The sequence below is a fragment of the Silene latifolia genome, chromosome 9 (assembly GCF_048544455.1).
Source record: "Silene latifolia isolate original U9 population chromosome 9, ASM4854445v1, whole genome shotgun sequence".
Lineage (NCBI taxonomy): Eukaryota > Viridiplantae > Streptophyta > Magnoliopsida > Caryophyllales > Caryophyllaceae > Silene > Silene latifolia.
In genome coordinates this window covers 1,232,642-1,256,406 of record NC_133534.1, presented here as the reverse complement: position 1 = coordinate 1,256,406, position 23,765 = coordinate 1,232,642, and the positions used below count along the sequence as shown (strand labels likewise).

Sequence of the window (23,765 nt, the reverse complement as noted above, 5' to 3'; positions counted from 1 at the left end):
TAACCCGACCTGAATAACTAGACCCAAACTCGATCCGAACTGCGGATTTGAATCTGACCTGAATCTCGTATTGACCCAAACTTATTTAATGCGACTCGAATGTTTATAATCGGAAACTAATTGTTATCCAGAAATAACTAGAAAACAACCAATCTGAAATGACCGAACCAATCCGGCCCAAATTCTTGCAAACCCGAGCAATTCAAACCCAAATTAAACCGACCTGGTCCGATCCAATTGACCCGTTTACCAGGTATACCGTATACACTATACAGGACAATCGAACACCCCTGGGCCCTGCTTACCTGAACTCAACTATTCCCTTCTTTAGTCTTCAAGATTCCGTATCGAGCACCACAAAACGTAAATAACAACCCAACACACCCCACAACTCTACAACTACAAGTAATAGATACTCCTCCTATAATTCTATCATTATTTCCATTTGCAACCAATAATACCTCCAAAAATTACAACCAATAATACCTCCAATAAATGGGAACCACCATTGACGAATCCACAACACCAACACAACTTCTTCTCCCAACAACAACCGCAACAACAAAACCACCACCAAAAGACAAATACCACTTATCATACCTCATCCACTTCACCTTAGGTGCAGGTTACCTTCTTCCATGGAACGCATTCATCACCGCCGTCGATTACTTCTCTTACCTTTACCCTTCTTACAGTGTCGATCGAGTTTTCTCCGTCGCCTATATGTTAACCGGATTACTCTCCCTACTAGTAATTATTTTTTATCCGAAAAAGTCTGGGGCCCACTTTCGGATTAATTTGGGTTTGGGTATGTTTGTTGTATGTTTGGTTGTGGTCCCGGGGTTGGAGTTGGTGGGGTTAGGTGAGGAAAGTGGGTTTGGTGTGACGGTTGCGGCGGTTTGTTTGGCGGGTGTGGCGGACGCGCTTGTTCAAGGGAGTTTGATTGGATCTGCTGGGGAATTGCCTGATAGGTATATGCAGGCTGTTGTTGCTGGCACTGCTGCTTCTGGTTTTCTTCTCTCTCCTTTGACTTTTTTTTTTTTTTTTTTAAATTGGATTCGTAAGTCGTAATTTGTTTGGTTATGATTATGATGGAATAAATCAAAATGGGTCTTAGATAAATGACTTTTATTTTGGAGTTGGACTCGTAATTTGTTTGGTTCTCAATTATGATAGAATAAATCAAAATGTCTCGGTAGTTTAACGACTTATAGAGGTAGTGAAATGACTTATGAATCCCTTTGTCTCCATCATTTGTTTACGTTTGATTAAAGTATTCTTACAAAGATAAATGACTGAGACGGAAATAGTATATTTGACTCGACAATGAGGTAATGTTGTTGAAATTTTGGGATTATGATGGAATAAATCGAAGTGAGTATGCCGAGGTAGGGGTAGGGTAAGGCGGGGTACATTTGACTTGTGTGTTCTGCAATTTGCGGGAGCCCTTGAGTTAGTGATTTTTCTCTTTCCTTTGACTTTTTTTTGAGTCATTTGGTTTAGGGTTGACCTCCGGTGTTGGTTTTGTGTTTGATGGAATAGATTAAAATGACTTGTTAATTGAGCGGATTCAGAGGGGTAAGGGTAAGGGTAAGGGTAAGGGACAAGGGTAAGGCTAGGGAAAGGGGTAGGGTAAGACCGTGTACATATGATTTTACTCGCTTGCAGTTTACGGGAGCTCTTGAGGAAGTGAGGAATGTGGTAATGATGTTGTTTTGGTGACACATAGAGGATGTGTGGATTGAATGCATTGTCTTGTTTTGATAATATTTGGCAAGTAACAGATATTTCAATCATTTCCTTTTTTAGCCAATAATATCACCAAATAAATGGGCTCAACCATTGAAACCACCACACTAACACACCTTCTCCCAACCACAACCACAACAACAAAACCGTCACCAAAAGACACCTACCGCTTATCCTACCTTGTACACTTCACTTTAGGTGCAGGCTACGTTCTCCCATGGAACGCATTCATCACTGCTGTGGACTACTTCTCTTACCTTTACCCTTCTCACAGTGTCGATCGCATCTTCTCCACCACGCATATGTTAACCGAATTACTTTCCCTACTATTCATCATTTTTTACCTGAAAAAGTCTGGGGCCCATTTTAGGATTAATTTGGGGTCGGGCCTGTTTGTTGTCAGTTTGATTGTGGTCCCGGGATTGGAGTTAGTGGGTCTGGTTGGTGGGGAAAGTGGGTTTGGTGTGACGGGTGCGGCGGTGTGTTTGGTGGGTGCGGCAGATGCGCTGGTAGAAGGGAGTTTGTATGGATCCGCTGGGGAATTGCCTGATAGGTATATGCAGGCTGTTGTTGCTGGCAGTGCTGCTTCTGGTCTTGCTCTTTCCTTTGATTTTTATTGTAGAGTTGAATTTGGAATTTGTTTGGTTATGTATTATGATGGAATAAATCAAAATATCTCACTAAATAAATTATTTGTTGTTTTAGGGGACCATTTGTATATTCCGTCCGTCTCAATAATTTGTTTAGCTTTGATTAAACCCCTTACAAAGAGTATATTTGACCTAATTCTGCTGTTATTTGTGGGAGTCTTCGTGGCATTTAGGTAATGCGGTTGAAATTTTGGGATCACGATGCAATAAAGCGAAGCAACTTGATTATTCTACGACTTCATAGGGTAGGGTAAGCCTGGATACACCTCCAATTTGCGGGAGCCCTTGAGTTAGTTGTTTTCCTCTCTCCTTTGACTTTTTTGTTAGTTGTTTTCGGTTTGACCTTGGAGTTTGTTTTGATATTATTATGGAATAAATCAAAATGACTCGGTAACCAAAGGGCTTCACATTGGTAGGGGTAGGGGACTAGGGTAAGACTGGTTACATTTGATTTAGGTGTTCCGCAATCTGCGACTGCGAGAGCCCTTGAGTTAGTGGTTTTTCACCCTCCTTCGACCTTCTTTGGTTATTTGTTTTAGGGCTGTCTTCATGATTTGGTTTTTTATCATGATGGAATAATCAAAATGACTTGCTAATTGAGCGGATTCATAGGGTTAAGGGTAGGGGAAGACAGTGTACATTTGATTTCAATTTACCTGGATTGCAATTTACGAGAGCCCTGAGGAAGTGAGGGATTGTGGTAAGTTGTTTCGGATTAAGGTTTCTATTTTTTGGATTGGAAGTGTTTTAGTAGCAAATTGAATTTGAGGGATTTAGGATTCAGGTATGAAAGAAAATGTTTTTGTGGTAAACAATGATGATTCCTGTTTTAGGATCAAAAACTACATTATAAGGAATTCAATGTTTGCGTTGTTTAGGTTTTGCTTCTTTGCTGATTGTCGTTATGAGGCAATGTAGCTAGTGTTTCTAGATATGTTTGAGTGACATCTTGTGAACTGTGAAGTGTACACATTTATGGTGCAATGCTCGAGATTAGGGGGAGTCGCTGACACGTGCGATTCTGGGATGAAGTTTTAAACCGAAATTAAACCATGAATGAATATCAGGATCATAGCATTTTTATGTTGGTTTAGGAAATTGTTTAATGGTTAGGGGAGTTTGGGACTCAGAAAGTACTACTGGTATGCTTTGTGTAAATACTGTCATGCGTTTTAGAGATCAGTAGTTTTGTTATTTAATGATGAAAGCTGGAGGGGTTACGAATGACTATTATATATAGGCTAGCAGACAGGGTAGAGACAAATTATGATTCCTCAGATCCGTAACTGCAAAGAATACCAGAGTTTAACACCAATCGAGGCATAACACTCCAATAAACACATATAACTAAAGCTCTAAAATGACCGTCACCCACGTAGAGACCAACACCCTCATCCCCATTAAAGTCTTAACACGCCAAACAAAACAGTGGAAATTATGGTTTCAACTCAGTTACAGAAGGTACATTTTAGTGAGAGCACCTTTTCTGGCTTTTCTTTTGGTCTAAGTTCCGTATGTGGAAAACAAACATGGGCAACTTAGATTATGCATTGCCTAAGAGCATTGACTGATTAACATAATTATCATTTAGGATTACCTGTTTTTTTCCACATTATGTTAGCCTTGCCTCAAACTGAGCACTGTTTGTCCTTTGGAATTGTAGTTGAAGTAAGTTGCATTTTATTTCGCTGCAGGTGTCCTCGTTTCTTTCCTAAGGATATTTACGAAAGCTGTTTATCCCCAAGATGCCCATGGTTTGAGGAATAGTGCGATTCTGTACTTCATAGTCGGAATTGTGCTGATGGTTGTATGTCTTGTATTCCATAATGTCGCACATAGACTTCCTGTCATGAAGTACTATAATGATCTCAAGGTACAAGCTATAAACGACGGAAAACAAGAAAAAGGTTCTTTATCAGGTCCGATTTGGAAACTTATGGGAGAAATTAAATGGTACGGGGCCGGAATAGTAATCATCTACGTCGTTACTCTGTCTATATTCCCAGGTTTCATCACCGAAGACGTCCATTCCACGGTTCTCAGGGATTGGTATCCCATTCTCCTGATTACTAGCTACAATGTTTTCGATTTAGTTGGCAAGTCCTTTACTTCCATATATCTTTTCGAGAATGCAAATGCGTCCATCATTGCCTGTTTTGTTAGATTACTATTTTACCCTCTATACTTGGGCTGCTTGCATGGTCCCCTATTTTTCCGAACTGAGATCCCTGTAGTGTTGCTGACGTGTCTGTTGGGGCTCACCAATGGCTATTTTACGAGCGTATTATTTATCTTGGCTCCCAAAACTGTACAAGTTCAGCATGCAGAAACAACAGCAACATTGATGGTGCTGTTCTTGATTCTCGGCTTGGCTTCTGGCTCGATTGTATCCTGGTTCTGGGTAATCTGAGATCAAATTATCCAACCCTTTGGACCATCTGGTCATTCCTTCATTGTTTTTGGGATTCTCCTTAACTCCGTCGTGAAGCTTAAGAGAAGATGGGTGGATCTCAAACTTGATTGTATACCTGATCCTAAAACAGGGACTCAGGAATGTAATGTGTAAAGCTTTGTAAGGTACGGTACAGTTCTTTGAAATTCTAATGATCTTGTAATATTCTGAATTTCTGAATGTTCCATTTATGCAAGACTACACTATCTTCTTACTCTTGTAATCGTATTCCACGACCACAAGATCCCAAATTTAGGTTATCTGAACCCCTCCCGAATTTACTTTTGGCAACTCTTATTGCCGCCGGTGATGTGTACTTTGACACTCGATTTACAGTCAGATATTTTTCCAGCTCTATTTGTGTGGACTACATGAAGCCAAAGATAACCATATCCAACTTGTCTCATTGATACCACCCCATAATTAATGTAAATAATTACAAAACTCAACAACACCTACAACTCTGCAAGTAACAGATATTGCCATCATTTCCATATCCAACCAATAATATTACCAAAAAAATGGGCACAACCGACGAAACCACCACATTAACACACCTCCTTCTCCCAACAACCACCACAATAACAAAACCGCCACCAAAAGACACCTACCACTTATCCTACCTTATACACTTCACTTTAGGTGCAGGCTACCTTCTCCCATGGAACGCATTCATCACTGCAGTCGACTACTTCTCTTACCTTTACCCTTCTCACAGAGTCGATCGCATCTTCTCTGTCGCGTATGTGTTGCCCCAATTACTTTCCCTACTACTCATCATTTTTTACTCGAAAAAGTCTGGGGCCCATTTTAGGATTAATTTAGGGTCGGGCCTGTTTGTTGTCAGTTTGGTTGTGGTCCCGGGATTGGAGTTAGTGGGCGGGGTTGGTGGGGAAAGTGGGTTTGGTGTGACAGTTGCGGCGGTGTGTTTGGCGGGTGTGGCGGATGCGCTGGCACAAGGGAGTTTGTATGGATCCGCTGGGGAATTGCCTGATAAGTATATGCAGGCTGTTATTGCTGGCAGTGCTGCTTCTGGTCTCTCTCTCCTTTGACTTTTTTTCCTCCTAATTTGGTTCTGGATTATGATGGAATATATTTAAATATTGAGCTAGTTAAATTATTTGTTGCGGTAGGGGGACCAGTTGTATACTTCCTCCGTCTCAATAATTTGTTAACCTTTGATTTAATTAAAATACCCCGGACAAGCCGGCGGAGAATAAAATAGGTAAACAAATGATTGAGACGGACATATTATACTCCTATTTGATTTATTTCTGCTGTAATTTGTGGGAGCCGTTAAGACTTGGGGGTAATGATGTTGAAATTTTGGATTTTGGTGGAATATATCCAAGTGATTTGATAAATCGACGACTTGACAGAGATAGGGGTTGTGTGTCCTGGATTTGCGGGAGCCCTTGAATTACTCGTTTTCCTCTTTCCTTTGACTTTTTTGGGTTATTTGTTTTTGGCTGAGTTTGTCATTTGTTATTTTTTTTGGGATTAGGACGGAAGAGATCAAAATGACTTGGTGACAGAAGGACTTCACGTATGTAGGCCTGTAGGGGTTGGGGACTAGGGCTCGAGGCAGGGGTTGTGTACATTTGACCTCCATTGCCAGTTTAGGCATTGGGGGTAACATAGATGTTGATGGTGGTGGTGTTTTGTGATTGATCTTTGGATTGAAGTTTATAGTAGGAGACTAGGAGTAACAAGTCATATTTAATTTGGCAGTGATTGAGTTTTGGATTGATTTTAATTTTGTCGATTCCTGTTTTCGGGTTAGAAGCTACATTATTAGGAATTCAATGGCTGTGTAGTTTAGGTTTTGTTTTGTGATTGATCTTTTAGCATCATCAGCTAAACTAAAATACTTTTTTTTCAGGGATAAATTATTTAAGCTGGAAAACTCCGGAAAATAGATTATGCATTGCCTAAGATCATTGACCTAATTTGCACTGTTTGTTCTTTGGAATAGCAGTCGAAATAAGTTGCATATTATCTTACTGCAGGTGTCCTAGTTTCTTTCCTAAGGATATTTACGAAAGCTGTTTATCCCCAAGATGCCCATGGTTTGAGAAATAGTGCGATCCTGTACTTCATAGTCGGAATTGTGCTTATGGTTGTATGTCTTGTATTCCATAATGTCGCGCATAGGCTTCCTGTCATGAAGTACTATAATGATCTCAAGCTACAAGCTATAAACGACGAAAAACAAGAAAAAGGTTCTTTATCAGGTCCCATATGGAAACTTATGGGAGAAATTAAATGGTATGGAGCCGGAATAGTAATCATTTACGTCATGACTCTATCTGTATTCCCAGGTTTCATCACCGAAGATGTCCATTCCACGGTTTTAAGGGATTGGTATCCCATTCTCCTCATTACTGGCTTCAATGTTTCCGATTTACTTGGCAAGTGTTTTACTTCCATATATCTCCTCGAGAATGCAAATGCTTCCATCATTGCCTGTTTCGTTAGATTACTATTTTACCCTCTATATTTGGGCTGCTTGCATGGTCCCTTATTTTTCCGAACAGAGATCCCTGTAATGTTGCTGACATCTCTGTTGGGGGTCACCAATGGCTATTTTATGAGCGTATTGTTTATCTTGGCTCCCAAAACTGTACAAGTTCAGCATGCAGAAACAACAGCAACGTTGATGGTGTTGTTCTTGATTCTCGGTTTGGCTATTGGCTCGATTGTATCCTGGTTCTGGGTAATCTGAGATCAAATGAACCAACCCTTTGGAATATCTGGTCATTCTTAATTTCATTGTTTTCGAGATTCTCTCCTGAAGCTTAAAAGACGATGGGTGGATCTCAAACTTGGATGTATACCCGATCCTAAAACAGAGATGCAGGAATGTAATGTGTTAGCTTTGAAAGGTACGGTACAGTTCTTTGAAATTCTAATGATCTTGTAATATTCTGAATGTTTATTCTGAATTTCTGAATGTTCCATTCATGCAAGACTACACTATCAGGATCCCAAATTTGCGGTATCCGAAGCCCTAATGAATTTACTTTTGGCAACGGGTATTGGCGTATCGCCCCTGGTGATATGTACTTGTCACCGGATTTACAGTCAAATATTCACTCCGTCTTATTCATTTGTTTACCCTTTTTATTCTTTACGAGAAGATTAAAGGTAAACAAATGATTAAAACATGTGGATTATTCCTTAAATGTGCTTTCTTTTCTGTCTAACTCTATCTATGCAGCAGAGCTGCAGAGGGTATATCCCGGGATGGATGTAAGCAGATGCATTGTAGAATTTTGAATGATGACGTCAGAAAGTGAAATAATTAGGGTATGAGTGTATGACTATGAGAAATGACGACATTAGTATTAATATTTATATATTTTAATAGTAAAATAAGAGTAAGATTTTATCTAATTACACGAGTTCGAGCCGAGCTAAATATTAGCTCGGCTTGGTTCGTTAAGTTCTCGAACTGAGCTGGCACAAGCCGAACTTTAACCGAGCTTTGATCAAGCTGAACTCGAGTTGTTCGAGAGCTGTGTCGTCTCATAATCACCCTTAAGTCTTAACTATAACTCTACAAGTAATAATAGTCTATTAGATCATCATTCCCATTTCCAACCAGTAACAGTACTTCCAAAAATGGACACAACTGATGAAACCACCAATCCAACACACCTTCTCCTACCAAAAACCACCACAATAACAAAACCACCAAAAGACAAATACCACTTATCCTACCTAATCCACTTCACCTTGGGAACAGGCTACCTTCTTCCATGGAACGCATTCATCACCGCCGTTGACTACTTCTCTTACCTTTACCCTTCTCACAGCGTTGACCGCGTCTTCTCCGTCGCTTGTATCTTAACCGGATTATTTTCCCTACTACTAATCATTTTTTACGGGAAAAAGTCCGGGTCCCATTTTCGGATTAATGTGGGCCTGGGCCTGTTTGTTGTCAGCCTGGTTGTGGTCCCGGCCTTGGACCTGGTGGGCCTGGATGGAGAAAGTGGGTTTGGTGTGACGGTTGCAGCGGTGTGTTTGGCGGGTTTGGCCAATGCGCTTGTTCAAGGGAGTTTGATTGGATCCGCTGGGGAATTGCCTAATAGGTATATGCAGGCTGTTTTTGTTGGCACTGCTGCTTCGGGTTTTTCTCTCTCCTTTGACTTTTTTTTGGAGTTGGACTCGTATTTTGTTTGGTTCTGAATTATGATGGAATAAATTAAAATGTTTGACTTCTACAAGCATGGGACCACTTGTGTACTCCCTCTGTCTTGTGAATAACGTTGGTAAACAAATGATTGAGATTGAAAGGGTATATTTGACCTATTTGTGGGAGAGTTTAAGATAATGGATTAATGTTTGAAATTTTAGATTGTGATGGAATAAATCGAAATGACTGATAATTCAACGACTTCGCAGGGGTTGGGGTAAGGCCGTAAGGGTAAGGCTAGGTACATTTGACTTGTGTCAGTTGTGTGTTCTGCAATTTGCGGGAGCCCTTGAATTTGTGGGTTTTCTCTCCTTTGACTTTCCTTGGTATTTGTTTTAGGGTTGACCTCTTGATTTGATTTTGTATTATGATGGAATGAAGTAAAATGACGTTCTAATTAAGCGGATTCATAACAGTAAGGGTAGGGGTAGGATAAGACTGTGTACATCTGATTTTCATGGCTTGCAATTCACAATAGCCATTGAGGAAGTGAGGAGGGATTGTGGTAACTTCTCGTTTTGCGATAAAGGTTTTTATTTTTGGGTTGCAAGTGTTTTAGTAGAAAATTGAATATTATGGATTGATTTCTTATTGAAGATTTAGGATTCAGGTTTGAAAGAAAAATACTTCTGTGGTGAAGAATGATGTTTTCTGTTTTCGGATAAGAAGCTACATTATTAGGAATTCAATGTTTGTGTAGTTTAGGTTCTGCTTTGCTGATTGTCGCAATGAGTCGATTTAGCCAGTGCTTCTATGTTTCAGTCACATCTTGTGAGCTGTGTGTACACATTTATAGATTAGGCCAACTCATACAATTTTGGGATCAAGTTTTAAACCGAGATTATGTGTTTTTTTTTGGCATGATTGTCATAATTGTCGTGGATTATGTGTTTTTTTTTTTCAAAATTGTGTTAGCTATGCCTCAAGCTGAGCATTGTTTGTTCTAGGAACCGTAGTTGAAGTAAATTGCATTTTATTTCACTGCAGGTGTCCTCGTTTCTTTCCTAAGGATATTTACGAAAGCTGTTTATCCCCAAGATGCCCATGGTTTGAGGAATAGTGCGCTTCTGTACTTCATAGTCGGAATTGTACTGATGGTTGTATGTCTTGTATTCCATAATATCGCGCATAAGCTTCCTGTCATGAAGTACTATAATGATCTCAAGATACAAGCTGTAAACGACGGAAATCAAGAAAAAGAAGGTTCTTTATCAGGTCCGGTTTGGAAACTTATGGGAGAAATTAAATGGTATGGGGCCGGAATAGTAATCATCTACGTCGTTACTCTGTCTATATTCCCAGGTTTCATCACCGAAGATGTCCATTCCACGGTTCTAAGGGATTGGTATCCCATTCTCCTGATTACTAGCTACAATGTTTTCGATTTAGTTGGCAAGTGTTTTACTTCCATATACCTTTTCGAGAATGCAAATGCGTCCATCATTGCCTGTTTTGTTAGATTACTATTTTACCCTCTATATTTGGGCTGCTTGCATGGCCCCCTCTTTTTCCGAACTGAGATCCCTGTAGTGTTGCTGACGTGTCTGTTGGGGCTCACCAATGGCTATTTTACGAGCGTATTGTTTATCTTGGCTCCCAAAACTGTACAAGTTCAGCATGCAGAAACAACAGCAACATTGATGGTCCTGTTCTTGATTCTCGGCTTGGCTTCTGGCTCAATTGTATCCTGGTTCTGGGTAATCTGAGATCAAATGAACCAATCATTCTTAATTTCATTGTTTTTGGGATTCTCGTTAACTGTCGTGAAGTTTAAAAGACGACAGATGAATCTCAAACTTGGATGTATACCTGATCTTAAAACTGGGATTCAGGAATGTAATGTGTAAGTTGTAACAGTGTAAAGCTTTGTAAAGTACAGTTCTTTGAAATTATAATGGTCTTGTAATATTCTGAATTTCTGAATGTTCCCATTTATGCAAGACTACACTATACTTTGCCACTCGGTTTACGGTCAAATATTCCTAAAATACCCTTTCTTTTGTGTCCAGCTCGATTAATTTGGTGCCTGGTGGTATGTTCCGGGGCTCAGTAGATTCCTGTATTGTCCTTATGCCCTCCCTGAACTTTTTTCATTAGTCTGCCGTCTGCCGTCTGCCGTAACAAGCTAGCCAAAAATGCTCATCATGATACCGTCTCATATGAGATTAACACGAGTCTGGCTCATAATATGGAGTCGAGTAGTTATTTATCGATTTCAGTAGTTAGTAGTTTAATAAATACGAGCGTGAGAGTTTAGTTCACGTGAGTCGGTATCAGAGCTTCATACATTTGAGGGTGCCGCCATGCGATAAACGAGTCTCGGATGAAATTTAGGTACACCTTAAAAATAGATGAATACTTCTTATTTAGGGCTAAAAATCGAATACAGTAACTCATGAACCAACCCCTGACACGTGGTAGAAAAACTGGCAGGAAAAGAAACAGGACCCGGGACGACCTCCTAAACGGCTCAAATTTAAGTGTATATACACGGTTTTCGTGATTTCAGGGTCCCAGAACAAAAATGTCCGTAATTCATATAGATGGTTTCTTAGGTCAGATAAACTAGCCACACCAATTCTGGGAAGCAATAGAGGACATTTGACTATTTGAGAGTGTCGATACACGATAAACGAGTCTGAGACGAAAATTAGATACACCTAAAAAAATAGATGAATATTTCTTATTAAAGACAGAAAATCGAATACAGCAACTCATGAAGCGACCCCTGACACGTGGTATAAAAATTGGGAGCGAAAGAAACATTACACGGTACGACCTCCGAATTGACTCAAATTTAAGTGTATAATATACGGTTTTCGAGATTTCAGGGTTCGGGAAAACAAAAGTTCATAAATCGGATGGTTTCATGGGCCAGATAAAGTAGCCATGCAAATTTTGAGACACAACAGAAAACATTTGGAGGTTCCGGTACGTCATAAACGAGGTTCAGACGAAATTAGGTATACTTTTAAAAATAGATGAATAGTTCTTAGGGATTTTTGAGAACTGCTACCTTAAGTAAAGCGCTTTTTGAGAACTACTACCAAGGTAAAAAAAAAGTTTGAAAACTGCTACCATAGTCCTTGGTTTGGTTAAAATTCAATACCAATTCATTAAACAAACGAGGCAAAATGAATGAATCTCAGCCATTCATTACAATCCTTAGATTAAGTCATATTTCCTTTCCTATTTTACCCTTTCCCTCCTCCTTACAATTCTTCTTTTATCTTCTACTCCATTAATCTTTCTTTTATCTTCATCTTTGTTTTTTCTATCTCATTTAATCAATTCTCATTCTCTCTCCTTTAATCTATTTCATGGGGTAAGTTCTTAACCTTTCACTTCAATTTGTGGTAACTTTTAATGTTTTCAAATTAGGGTTACCATTCATGTCTTATTCGACAAAAATCTGGGTTTTTTTCCAGATCTTTGTAGCTATGTTGAAGGATTCATGTTCAGAGAGAAATTACAAGGCAACTAAATATGGTGTAGTTAATTTAGTTGGTATGATGAAGATTGAAGAACAATTAGAGTGGCAAAAAAAAATATAATTACATTGTTGATGTTGAAGAAGAAGGTACTCCAATGGAATATGATGAACAAAAATAAATGGAGCATTTAACAAATACAATTACTAATCTAGGTACTCCTATATAATATGATATTTGTCAAATTTGTGAAGCTTAATCAGGTTAGATTTGGATTTCCCCAAATTAATTGAAAAAAAGGTAAGTTGATTGGTTTTTAGTTCGGTGGGTAAACAAAGGGATGAGGATTCAAAGATGGGTAGATGAAATAATCTGGGTATTGTAGGTGAAATCTTCAAATGATTAAGAGAATGACAAGAGAATTTTATTTTGAATGAAGGAATTTGATAGAGTATTAGTGATGAAATTGAATAGTTAGATTGAAACTTGTGTTTTATGACTGGGTAAGAAAGGGGGAAGGTTAAAGAAGGGGTATTTTTGTCTTTTCAAGTCAAAAATTGGGCTTCGGTGCTAATTGGTATTGGTTTTTAACCGAACCAAGGATTATGGTAGCAGTTCCAAAAAAGTGGTTTACTTGTGGTAGCAGTTATCAAAAAAACCCTAGTTCTTATTTAGGGTTGAAAATTGAATATAGTAAATCATGAACCGATCCCTGACACGTACTAGAAATATTGGGAGGAAAAGAAATATGACCCAGTACGACGACTGTGAATAGTGCCAAAAAGCAAGTGTTACCTTTGGTTTTGATGGGAGAGGATAAAAAACGATTTTCTAGATTTCAGGGTCCCAGATCAAAAATGTCTATAAATCATCCCGATTGTTTCATGGCTCGCATAAAGTAGCCACACCAATTTTGAGAAGCAACAGAGAACATTTGAGAGTGCTGGTACGTGATAAATGAGTCTCGGGTGAAAATTAGGTACACCTTAAAAATAAATGAATACCTTATTTAGGGCTGAAAATTGAATACAATAGTCCATGAACCGACCCCTGACACGTGGTAGAAAACTGGCAGGAAAAGAAAAAGGATCCGGTACGACCTCCTAAACGGCTCAAATTTAAGTGTATAATACACGGTTTTCGGGATTTCAGAGTCTCGGAACAAAAATGTCCACAAATCATACCGATGGTTTCACGGGTTAGATAAAGTAACCACACTTTTGAGAAGCAACAGAGGATAATTGAAGGTGCCAGTACGCGATAAAGGAGTCTCGGATGAAAATTAGGTACACTTTAAAATTAGATTAATATTACTTATTGAGGGCTGATAAGTGCATATTTTATACATTTTAACCCCTTATATTAGTTTGATTTTACATATCATTTAGCACTTATCAAAGTGTTTTTAAGCTAATATTATGTTTCTAGTGCAATTGTGTGTTCAAGTGTGTTTTGTAGGAAAATGAGCTAAATGAGCTAAACTACTACAAAATGGGCTAACACTAGAAGCAAGGCTAAGTATGAGAGTAAGATTGGACTAAGTGTTGGAAGTACATGAAGAAAGTGTTGGATCAAAATGAAAATGCAAGCAAAGTCAATGTGAAAGTCAAAGCCCAAGAATTCAAGTCCAAAACGTGGTGGAAAATTTGGATGCTAAAGAAGAGCTTAGGATGCCAAAATGCTTAAGATGCCCTCCTTAATGCTCTTAATCACACTCATAAACAAGGCATTAAGCACCAACTTTGGATTCCTTGAGCATTAAACCAAGAATTGAAAGGAAAATTAAGAGTGTGCTTAGGATGCCATTTTGGATTCCTCTACAAAGTTTACTCCCTCATTTCCTATATAAAGGATGTAGACTTCACCTTTTTACCACCATTCACATATATTTTTATTCCAAAATTCTCTCTAAATATTAGAAGTTTAGTTTAGTTTAGTTTAGCTTGTATTAGTTTGTTACAACATTTCTATTATCAAGTTCAAAATTTATTCCAAATTATTTCCATTTGCAATTGTTCTTCTATTTTCATTCAAGGTAATTTTATCTTTATTTTAATTATGTTATTTATCATTCCATTTAACATTAGTTTAGTTTATATTTTCACAATGTTAAAATAATTTACCTTTGTCTAGGGAATAAAGGAAGTCATGCATGATTAAGTAATTTGTAAATGTCAAAATAAGGATAAGTTAATATTGTATAATTGTTTCTATCACATGTTTGCACCATAATGTTTAATCTATGTTTAAAGGCCTTATTCATCGATTAAATTTGTTTATTCGTTCTAAAGTCGAGAGGCACGGAATTGAATTAGACTAAGCATGTGTAGTAGGACGACCTAGTCATGGACGAGAGTTTCTCTAGGACCCGGTCTATGGTTGATACTAATGCCGTAAGGTGGGTATCTCTAAGCCTAAACATTTACCGCAAAATCAACTTCCTAACTTGACATAAACATTTACGTAATTAGCATGTGTGACCCGACCTCCCTAGACAATTTCTTTTTATTGTTGTTTTCATTTTATTTGCATAATCAATCAATCAACCGCAACGACTCAAGATAAACTTCGCTCCATAACAATTAATTAATAACTCCCGTCCCCTTTGGGTTCAACCCCTAAGTACTACATTCATTGTTGTCTAGGGTATAAATATTATCTTTGTATAGTTGTGCGATAGCCTATCAAGGGCTGAAAATCGAATACAGTAACTCATGACCGACCCGTGACACGTGGTAGAAAAACACGGAGGGAAATAAACATCACCTTCTACGAACTTGCAAACAAGTCAAATTTAAGTGTATAAAAAATACACGGTTTTCGAGATTTCAGTGTCCCGGAACAAAAACGTCCGTAAATCATACCGATGGTTTCACGGCTCAGATAAAGTAGCCAGACAAACTTTGAGAACCAACAGAGGACAATTGAGAGTGCCGTTACGCGATAAACGATCTCGGATGAAAACTATGTACACCTTAAAAATACATGAATACTTCTTATTTAGGCTACAAATCGAATACAGTAAATCATGAACCGACACTTGACACGTTGTAGAAAAACTGGCAGGAAATGAAATAGGACCCAGTACGACCTCCAAAACGGCTCAAATTTAAGTGTAATTAATAATACACGGTTTTCGGGATTTAAGGGTTCCGGAACAAAAATGTCCACAAATCATACCGATGGTTTCAGAGGTCAGATAAAGTAGCCACACCAATGTTGAGAAGAAACAGAACACATTTAAGAGTTCCACTACTCGATAAACGAGTCTCGGGTGAAGATTAGGTACACCTTAAAAATAGATGAATACTTCTTATTGAGGGCTGAAAATCGAATACAGTAACTCATGAACCGACACATGGTAGAAAAATTGGCAGGAAAAGAAACAGGACCCGCGCGATACGACCTCCTAAACGGCTTAAGTTTAAGTTTATAATACACGGTTTTTGGGATTTCAAGGTCCCGGAAAAAAAATGTCCATAAATCATACCGATGGTTTCACGGGTCAGATAAAGTAGCCACACCGGTTTTTAGAAACAATAAAGTACAATTGAGGGTCCTGGTATGCGATAAACGTGTCTCGGGTGAAAATTAGGTACAGCTAGGTACGACCTCCTAAATGGCTGAGATTGAAGTGTATAAATACACGGTTTTTTGGGATTTCAGGGTCCCGGAACAAAATTCTCCGGAAATCACACAGAAAGTTTCTCGAGTCATATAAAGCGGCCACGCAAAATTTGAGTAGCAAGGGAAGACATTAGGGGGTGCCGGTAAGCAATAAACCAGCATTCGTCGAACCTCGGATAATCGTGAAAAATTTATTAATACTCGTTATCCGAGGCTGAAATCGAATAGGTTAACTCCTGAAATGACCTTGGACGCGTGATAGAAAACCGGGAGAAAAAGAAACAGGGTCTGGTACGACCTCCCGAACGGCTAAAATTGAAGTGTATAATACACGGTTTTTCGGGATTCCAGGGTCCCGTTACTAAATTCTCCGGAAATCACACAGAAAGTTTCTCGGGTCAGATAAAGTGGCCACGCAAAATTTGAGTAGCAAGGGAACACATTTGGGGATGCCGGTATGCCATAAACCAGCATTCGTCGAACCTCGGCTAATAGTGAAAAATGTATTAGTACTCGTTACCTGAGGCTGAAATCGAACAGGTTAACTTCTTAAATGACCTTGGACACGTGATAGAAAAACCGGGAGAAAAAGAAACAGGGCCGGTACGACCTCCTGAACGGCTGAAATTGAAATGTATAATACACGGTTTTTCGGGATTCCGAGGTCTCGAAACAAAATTCTCCGGAAATCACATAGAAAGTTCCTCGGGTCAGATAAAGCGGCCCCACAAAGTTTGAGCACCAACGGAAGACATTTGGGGGTGCCGGTGTGCCACAAACCAGCATTCGCCGAAACTTGGATTATCGTGAAAATGTGTTAAAGCTCGTTATTTGAGGCTGAAATCGAACAGGTTAATTTCTGAAACGAGCTCGGACGCGTGATTGAAAAACAGGGAGAAAAAGAAACAGGGTCCGGTACGACCTTCCGAACGGCTGAAATTGAAGTGTATAATACACGGTTTTTCGGGATTCCGGAGTCCCGGAACAAAATTCTCCGGAAATTACATAGGAAGATCCTCGGGTCAGATAAAGCGGACACACAAAGTTTGAGCACCAACGGAACAAATTTGGGGGTGCCGGTGTGCCACAAACCAGCATTCGCCGAAACTCGAATTATCGTGAAAAATGTGTTAAAGCTCGTTATTTGAGGCTGAAATTGTCAGGTTAATTCCTGAAATGAGCTCGGACGCGTGATTGAAAAACAGGGAGAAAACAAAATTCTCCGGAAATCACATAGAAAGTTCCTCGGGTCAGATAAAGCGGCCCCGCAAAGTTTGAGCACCAACGGAAGACATTTGGGGGTCTTAGGTGTGCCACAAACCAAAGATTCGCCGAAACTCGGATTATCGTGAAAAATGTGTTAAAGCTCGTTATTTGAGGTGAAATCGAACAGGTTAATTCCTGAAATGAGCTCGGACGCGTGATTGAAAAACGGGGTGAAAAAGAAACAGGTCCGTACGACCTTCCGAACGGTGAAATTGAAGTGTATAATACACGGTTTTTCGGGATTCCGGAACAAATTTCTCCGGAAATCACATAGAAAGTTCCTCGGGTCGATAAAGCGGCCTGCAAAGTTTGAGCACCAACAGATGACATTTGGGGTGCCGGTGTGCCACAAACCAAAGATTCGCCAAAACTCGGATTATCGTGCAAAATGTGTTAAAGCTCGTTATTTGGTGAAATCGAACAGTTAATTCGAAATGAGCTCGGACGCGTGATTGAAAAACAGGAGAAAACAAAATTCTCCGGAAATCACATAGAAAGCTCCTCGGGTCAGATAAAGCGGCCCCGCAAAGTTTGAGCACCAACGGAAGACATTTGGGGGTGCTGGTGTGCCACAAACCAGCATTCGCCGAAACTCGGATTATCGTGAAAAATGTGTTAAAACTCGTTATTTGAGGCTGAAATCGAATAGGTTAATTCCTGAAACGAGCTCGGACGCATGATTGAAAAACAGGATGAAAAAGAAACAGGGTCCGGTACGACCTTCCGAACGGCTGAAATTGAAGTGTATAATACACGGTTTTTCGGGATTCCGGGGTCCCGGAACAAATTTCTCCGGAAATCACATTGAAAGTTCCTCGGGTAAGATAAAGCGGCCCTGCAAAGTTTGAGCACCAACGGAAGACATTTGGGGGTGCCGGTGTGCTACAAACCAGCATTCGCCGAAACTCGGATTATCGTGCAAAATGTGTTAAAGCTCGTTATTTGAGGCTTAAATCGAACAGGTTAATTCCTGAAATGAGCTCGGACGCGTAATTGAAAAACAGGGAGAAAAAGAAACAGGGTCCGACACGACCTTCCGAACGGCTGAAATTGAAGTGTATAATATACGGTTTTTCGGGATTCCGAGGTCCCGGAACAAAATTCTTCGGAAATCACATAGAAAGTTCATCGGGTGAGATAAAGCGGCCACACAAAGTTTGAACACCAACGGAAGAAATTTGGGGGTGCCGGTGTGCCACAAACCAGCATTCGCCGAAACTCGAATTATCGTGAAAAATGTGTTAAAGCTCGTTATTTGAGGCTGAAATTGTCAGGTTAATTCCTGAAATGAGCTCGGACGCGTGATTGAAAAACAGGGAGAAAACAAAATTCTCCGGAAATCACATAGAAAGTTCCTCGGGTCAGATAAAGCGGCCCCGCAAAGTTTGAGCACCAACGGAAGACATTTGGGGGTGCCTTGGGCCACAAACCAAAGATTCGCCGAAACTCGGATTATCGTGAAAGATGTGTTAAAGCTCGTTATTTGAGGCTGAAATCGAACAGGTTAATTCCTGAAACGAGCTCGGACGCGTGATTGAAAAACAGGGTGAAAAAGAAACAGGGTCCGGTACGACCTTCCGAACGGCTGAAATTGAAGTGTATAATACACGGTTTTTCGGGATTCCGGGGTCCCGGAACAAATTTCTCCGGAAATCACATTGAAAGTTCCTCGGGTCAGATAAAGCGGCCCTGCAAAGTTTGAGCACCAACAGATGACATTTGGGGGTGCCGGTGTGCCACAAACCAGCATTCGCCGAAACTCGGATTATCGTGCAAAATGTGTTAAAGCTCGTTATTTGAGGCTGAAATCGAACAGGTTAATTCCTGAAATGAGCTCGGACGCGTGATTGAAAAACAGGGAGAAAACAAAATTCTCCGGAAATCACATAGAAAGCTCCTCGGGTCAGATAAAGCGGCCCCGCAAAGTTTGAGCACCAAAGGAAGACATTTGGGGGTGCTGGTGTGCCACAAACCAGCATTCGCCGAAACTCGGATTATCGTGAAAAATGTGTTAAAACTCGTTATTTGAGGCTGAAATCGAATAGGTTAATTCCTGAAACGAGCTCGGACGCATGATTGAAAAACAGGATGAAAAAGAAACAGGGTCCGGTACGACCTTCCGAACGGCTGAAATTGAAGTGTATAATACACGGTTTTTCGGGATTCCGGGGTCCCGGAACAAATTTCTCCGGAAATCACATTGAAAGTTCCTCGGGTAAGATAAAGCGGCCACGCAAAGTTTGAGCACCAACGGAAGACATTTGGGGGTGCCGGTGTGCCACAAACCAGCATTCGCCGAAACTCGGATTATCGTGAAAAATGTGTTAAAGCTCGTTATTTGAGGCTCAAATCGAATAGGTTAATCTCTAAAATGAGCTCGGACGCGTGATTGAAAAACAGGGAGCAAAAAAAAACCGGGTCCGGTACGACCTTCCGAACGGCTGAAATTGAAGTGTATAATAAACGGTTTTTCGAGATTCCGGGGTCCCGGAACAAAATTCTCCGGAAATCACATAGAAAGTTTCTCGGGTCAGATAAAGTGGCCCCGCAAAGTTTGAGCACCAACGGAAGACATTTGGGGGTGCCGGTGTGCCACAAACCAGCATTCGCCGAAACTCGGATTATCGTGAAAAATGTGTTAAAGCTCGTTATTTGAGGCTGAAATCGAACAGGTTAATTCCTGAAATGAGCTCGGACGCGTAATTGAAAAACAGGGAGAAAAAGAAACAGGGTCCGACACGACCTTCCGAACGGCTGAAATTGAAGTGTATAATATACGGTTTTTCGGGATTCCGAGGTCCCGGAACAAAATTCTTCGGAAATCACATAGAAAGTTCATCGGGTGAGATAAAGCGGCCACACAAAGTTTGAACACCAACGGAAGAAATTTGGGGGTGCCGGTGTGCCACAAACCAGCATTCGCCGAAACTCGAATTATCGTGAAAAATGTGTTAAAGCTCGTTATTTGAGGCTGAAATCGACAGGTTAATTCCTGAAATGAGCTCGGACGCGTGATTGAAAAACAGGGAGAAAACAAATTTCTCCGGAAATCACATAGAAAGTTCCTCGGGTCGGATAAAGCGGCCCCGCAAAGTTTGAGCACCAACGGAAAACATTTGGGGGTGTCGGTGTGCCACAAACCAGCATTCGCCGAAACTCGGATTATCGTGAAAAATGTGTTAAAGCTCGTTATTTGAGGCTGAAATCGAACAGGTTAATTCCTGAAACGAGCTCGGACGCGTGATTGAAATCAGGGTGAAAAAGAAACAGGGTCCGGTACGACCTTCCGAACGGCTGAAATTGAAGTGTATAATACACGGTTTTTCGGGATTCCGGGGTCCCGGAACAAATTTCTCCGGAAATCACATTGAAAATTCCTCGGGTCAGATAAAGCGGCCCTGCAAAGTTTGAGCGCCAACGGAAGACATTTGGGGGTGCCAGTGTGCCACAAACCAGCATTCGCCGAAACTCGGATTATCGTGAAAAATGTGTTAAAGCTCGTTATTTGAGGCTGAAATCAAACAGGTTAATTCCTGAAACGAGCTCGGATGCGTGATTGAAAAACAGGGTGAAAAAGAAACAGGGTCCGGTACGACCTTCCGAACGGCTGAAATTGAAGTGTATAATACACGGTTTTTCGGGATTCCGGGGTCCCGGAACAAATTTCTCCGGAAATCACATTGAAAGTTCCTCGGGCCAGATAAAGCGCCCCCGCAGAGTTTGAGCACCAACAGAAGACATTTGGGGGTGCCGGTGTGCCACAAACCAGCATTCGCCGAAACTCGGATTATCGTGAAAAATGTGTTAAAGCTCGTTATTTGAGACTAAAATCGAACAAGTTGATTCCTGAAATCGAACAGGTTGATTGCTGAAATGAGCTCGGGCTCGTGATTGAAAAAACAGGGAGAAAAACAAACAGGGTCTGGTACGACCTTTCGAACGGCTGAAATTGAATACACGGTTTTTCAGAATTCCGGGGTCCCGGAACAAAATTCTCCGGAAATCACATAGAAATTTCCTCGGGTCAGATAAAGCGGCCACGCAAAGTTTGAGCATCAACAGAAGACATTTGGGGGTGTCAGTGTGTCACAAACCAGCATTCATAGAAACTCCGATTATCGTGAAAAATTTGTTAAAGCTCGTTATTTAAGACTGAAATCGAACAGGTTGTTTCCTGAAATCGAACAGGTTGATTCCTGAAATGAGCTCGGACGCGTGATTGAAAAACAGGGAAAAAAAGAAACAGGGTCCAGTACGAACTTCCGAACGGCTGAAATTGAAGTGTTATAATACACGGTTTTTCGGGATTCTGGGGTTCCGGAACAAAATTCTCCGGAAATAACATAGAAAGTTCCTCGGGCCAGATAAAGCGGCCCCGCAAAGTTTGAGCACCAACGGAAGACATTTGGGGGTGCAGGTGTGCCACAAGCCAGCATTCGCCGAAACTCGGATTATCGTGAAAAATGTGTTAAAGCTCGTTATTTGAGGCTGAAATCGAACAGGTTAATTCCTGAAATGAGCTCGGACGCGTGATTTAAAAACAGGGAGAAAAAGAAACAGGGTCCGGTACGACCTTCTGAACGGCTGAAATTGAAGTGTATAATACACGGTTTTTCGGGATTCCGGGGTCCCGGAACAAAATTCTCCGGAAATCACATAGAAAGATCCTCGGGTCAGATAAAGCGGCCACGCAAAGTGATGCGTGTCTTTTATATGATGTTTTACAACCTATTTTACACGCATTTTAGATCTCATTTATGTAGTTTAAGGCTACTATTTGCCCCATTTCGTCTACTTTCGTATTTTTATGTAATATTGTTGATGTATGCGGAAATGGGTAGAAATCAAGCTGAATCCGTCCCCGAGTATTTTGCATAGCATTCGACATGAAGAATTTACTTAAGGAACGAGTTTGGTGCGCGTTTCGAGGTCCGAAAGACAAATCCACGTGAAGTTAGAAGTCAAGAATCAGCTAAAGCAGTCGATCGACTGGCCCCCTTAGTCGATCGACCAACTCACAACTTCCAGGAACTACTGTGCATCGCATACCAGTCGATCGACCGGTCCCAGTGGTCGATCGACCAAACCGCTACTTCAGACGTGAATTAAAAGATCGAGGAACTTGAAGCCCGTTGTATTTTAGGTTTTGGAAATAAGAGCTACGTTGTATTCTATATAACGTAAGCTAGGTATTCAGAATAGGCATCCGATTATTATTGAAATTTAGCATACAGTTCTTTAGGAAATAATTAAGGTTCCAAATATTGTTTCGTATACAAGTTACTTTTTGCATTCGCTTTCTGGATTGGATTCCTGCAATTCTTCCTTTCGGTATTCCCTATTCTTGTTTCAGTTCATCCTTATTATCGTTCATAGTTAGAAATTGCTAGTTAGTTTCCCGAAGCCTTAATTATCATATTATGCTAATCTTTTATTCCGTTAATTCAAGCATGAAATCAGTAGTTTTAATCCTTAATATTATTGTTGTTTCCACTATAGTTATGAGTAGCTAAATTATTCGTGCTAGGATGTAGGAAATCTGTAGGATTAGGCGGCGTAGAATAGTAGACTGAAATCGTGTGTCAGTCGATCGACCGCCATACCTGGTCGATCGACTGGCCACGTGAGGTTTTGCTTCGTTTTAACTGTTTTAAATTCTATATTCGACGAATCGAGTGCACACGGCTAGTTGAATGTTTAGGATATGACTGACCCATTAGATCGAAAGATAGGGAAGGTTGATTGACCACCAATTAAAATGACTAAACTATGCTGAGATCGAAAGATAGGTAAAGTTTAGGTTTTTAGTCACTTTTCAGGACGAGAGTCGAGATTAGTGATATTAGGGACCGTAGCGAGATCGAAAGATGCTACTTGTTAAGAGTAGACCGAGAGGACCTCTTGTTTTTCCGCCTCATGTGTTTGATTTAGACCTACTTAGTATGTCCAAACTTGAAACTACGATGAACCGACCATCCTAGTACCCTTCTTTATATTTGATTTAATACATTTCTTTAGTTTAATTTATATTTCTTTGCCTTTAGCTATAGATCGAATCAATTCAAACTCCCACATCATTGTTACCTTAAGACCGGAATTAGACAACTAGAAATTACATCTGCCTCTCTGTGATTCGACCCAACTGCCGCTAGCTATAGTTGTAGTTGGAATTATAAATTTATTTTTGACACCTCACGACGAGTATCAAATTTTGGCGCCGTTGCCGGGGAGGCAATTGTTCTAATTTTTAGTTGTTTTATTTTAGTCTGTTTCTTAGTTTAAGGGACATTCGTTCCTTCAACTATTCTTATATTCTCCTTGTAGTTTCTTCTTATGCGCAGGTCACAGGGTGGTGAACTACTACCGATCAATCCCGAGATTGAGAAGACCTT

The 23,765-nt window shown here is 40.3% G+C and overlaps 3 protein-coding genes across 3 annotated transcripts; all 3 read left to right on the top strand.

Moving 5' to 3' along the window:
• Positions 1-351: 351 nt before the first annotated feature.
• On the top strand, positions 352-6,920 carry LOC141598614 (equilibrative nucleotide transporter 1-like). The gene is made up of 3 exons (XM_074418316.1): positions 352-1,009; positions 4,094-4,976; positions 6,861-6,920. The coding sequence occupies exons 1-2, from the start codon at positions 496-498 to the stop codon at positions 4,807-4,809; spliced, it is 1,230 nt and encodes a 409-aa protein (XP_074274417.1). The 5' UTR covers positions 352-495; the 3' UTR covers positions 4,810-4,976; positions 6,861-6,920.
• LOC141598615 (equilibrative nucleotide transporter 1-like) lies at positions 5,016-10,123 on the top strand. The gene is made up of 3 exons (XM_074418318.1): positions 5,016-5,886; positions 6,861-7,736; positions 10,037-10,123. The coding sequence occupies exons 1-2, from the start codon at positions 5,373-5,375 to the stop codon at positions 7,574-7,576; spliced, it is 1,230 nt and encodes a 409-aa protein (XP_074274419.1). The 5' UTR covers positions 5,016-5,372; the 3' UTR covers positions 7,577-7,736; positions 10,037-10,123.
• On the top strand, positions 7,763-11,013 carry LOC141598616 (equilibrative nucleotide transporter 1-like). The gene is made up of 2 exons (XM_074418319.1): positions 7,763-8,983; positions 10,037-11,013. Exons 1-2 carry the CDS (start codon positions 8,476-8,478, stop codon positions 10,753-10,755), a joined length of 1,227 nt encoding a protein of 408 aa, XP_074274420.1. The 5' UTR covers positions 7,763-8,475; the 3' UTR covers positions 10,756-11,013.
• The last annotated feature ends 12,752 nt before the right edge of the window (positions 11,014-23,765 follow it).